Below are 1,088 nucleotides of genomic sequence, written 5' to 3' on the forward strand. Positions count from 1 at the left end.
CTTCCTCTCCCCCCTCCTTTTTTGGGGTTTCTTTCTTCTCATTGTTTTTATTTTTCTGTTTCCAAAATTAAACGCTCTTCACCTCCTGCCCCTTCCACCCCGCAGCCCTTGCCCCGTTGGAAAGGAAGTGCGAGATGCTGTTTTTGAGCAGATCTCAGATCAACAACCCAACCGCCGGCCGCGGTGAGCACCGCCCCGGGCACCAGGGAGGGCACCCGGCCACCGCCATGGCTCCCGAGGAGCTCGCCAGCTCGGCTGACTACGATTACCCACCAGTGACCACCGTGATGGAGAACCAGGAGGTCTCCTCTGGCTGGGAGGTCTTCTTCACCTCCGTCTTCATCCCCGTCCTTTACTCCTTCATCTTCCTCCTTGGCCTCACGGGGAACCTCTTCGTCATTGTGCTGATGGCCAAGAAGAGTGGGGGCAAGAGGATGGTGGACACCTTTGTGCTGAACCTGGCGGTGGCTGATGTCATCTTCGTCTGCACCTTGCCCTTCTGGGTGGTGGCAGGGGCGCAGGGGAACCGTTGGCTGCTCGGCGAAGGGCTCTGCAAGGTGAGCAGCTACGCCATCGCCGTCAACCGCTGCTCCAGCATCCTCTTCCTCACCGCCCTCAGCGTGGAGCGCTACCTGGTCATCAGGAAGGTGCTGGACACCAAGATGATGGGTTCCCGGAGGCATGTCCACGTCACCTGCAGCATCATCTGGGCAGCGTCCCTCCTCCTGGGCGCCCCATCCCTGGCGTACCGGCGGCTGGACGGGGACGACTGCTGGGATGAAGATGGAGAAGACTTCAGCCTGGCCATGGTCTTCCTCACCTTCCTCCTGCCCTTGGGGGTCATCTCCTTCTGCTACTGCTCCATCTACTGCCGGCTCCAGCGCCACGTCCGGCTGGGCAGGGGTGTCCGGCGTTCCCACCGTGCCATCGTCACCATCGTCGCAGCCTTCCTCTGCTCCTGGTTACCCCTCAACGCCTGCAAGGTGTTGCTCTTCTTCCTCGCCAAGGGGACGCTGGTCCTGTCCCAGGGGCAGGAGGTGGCCCTGAGGTGGGTGGTGGCCGGCAGCACCTGCCTGGCCTTCGTTAAC

General features: G+C 61.6%; 1 protein-coding gene across 1 annotated transcript; it reads left to right on the top strand.

Annotated features, from left to right (window-relative positions):
* Positions 1 to 227: 227 nt before the first annotated feature.
* On the top strand, positions 228 to 1,048 carry GPR25 (G protein-coupled receptor 25; the record flags this gene model as incomplete). The annotated part of the gene is made up of 1 exon (XM_009575400.1): positions 228 to 1,048. A coding segment is annotated over exon 1 (821 nt), but the record flags the coding sequence as incomplete, so codon positions are not given.
* Positions 1,049 to 1,088: the final 40 nt, after the last annotated feature.

Source organism: Fulmarus glacialis, unplaced genomic scaffold (genome assembly GCF_000690835.1).
Source record: "Fulmarus glacialis isolate BGI_N327 unplaced genomic scaffold, ASM69083v1 Scaffold37593, whole genome shotgun sequence".
Classification (NCBI taxonomy): domain Eukaryota; kingdom Metazoa; phylum Chordata; class Aves; order Procellariiformes; family Procellariidae; genus Fulmarus; species Fulmarus glacialis.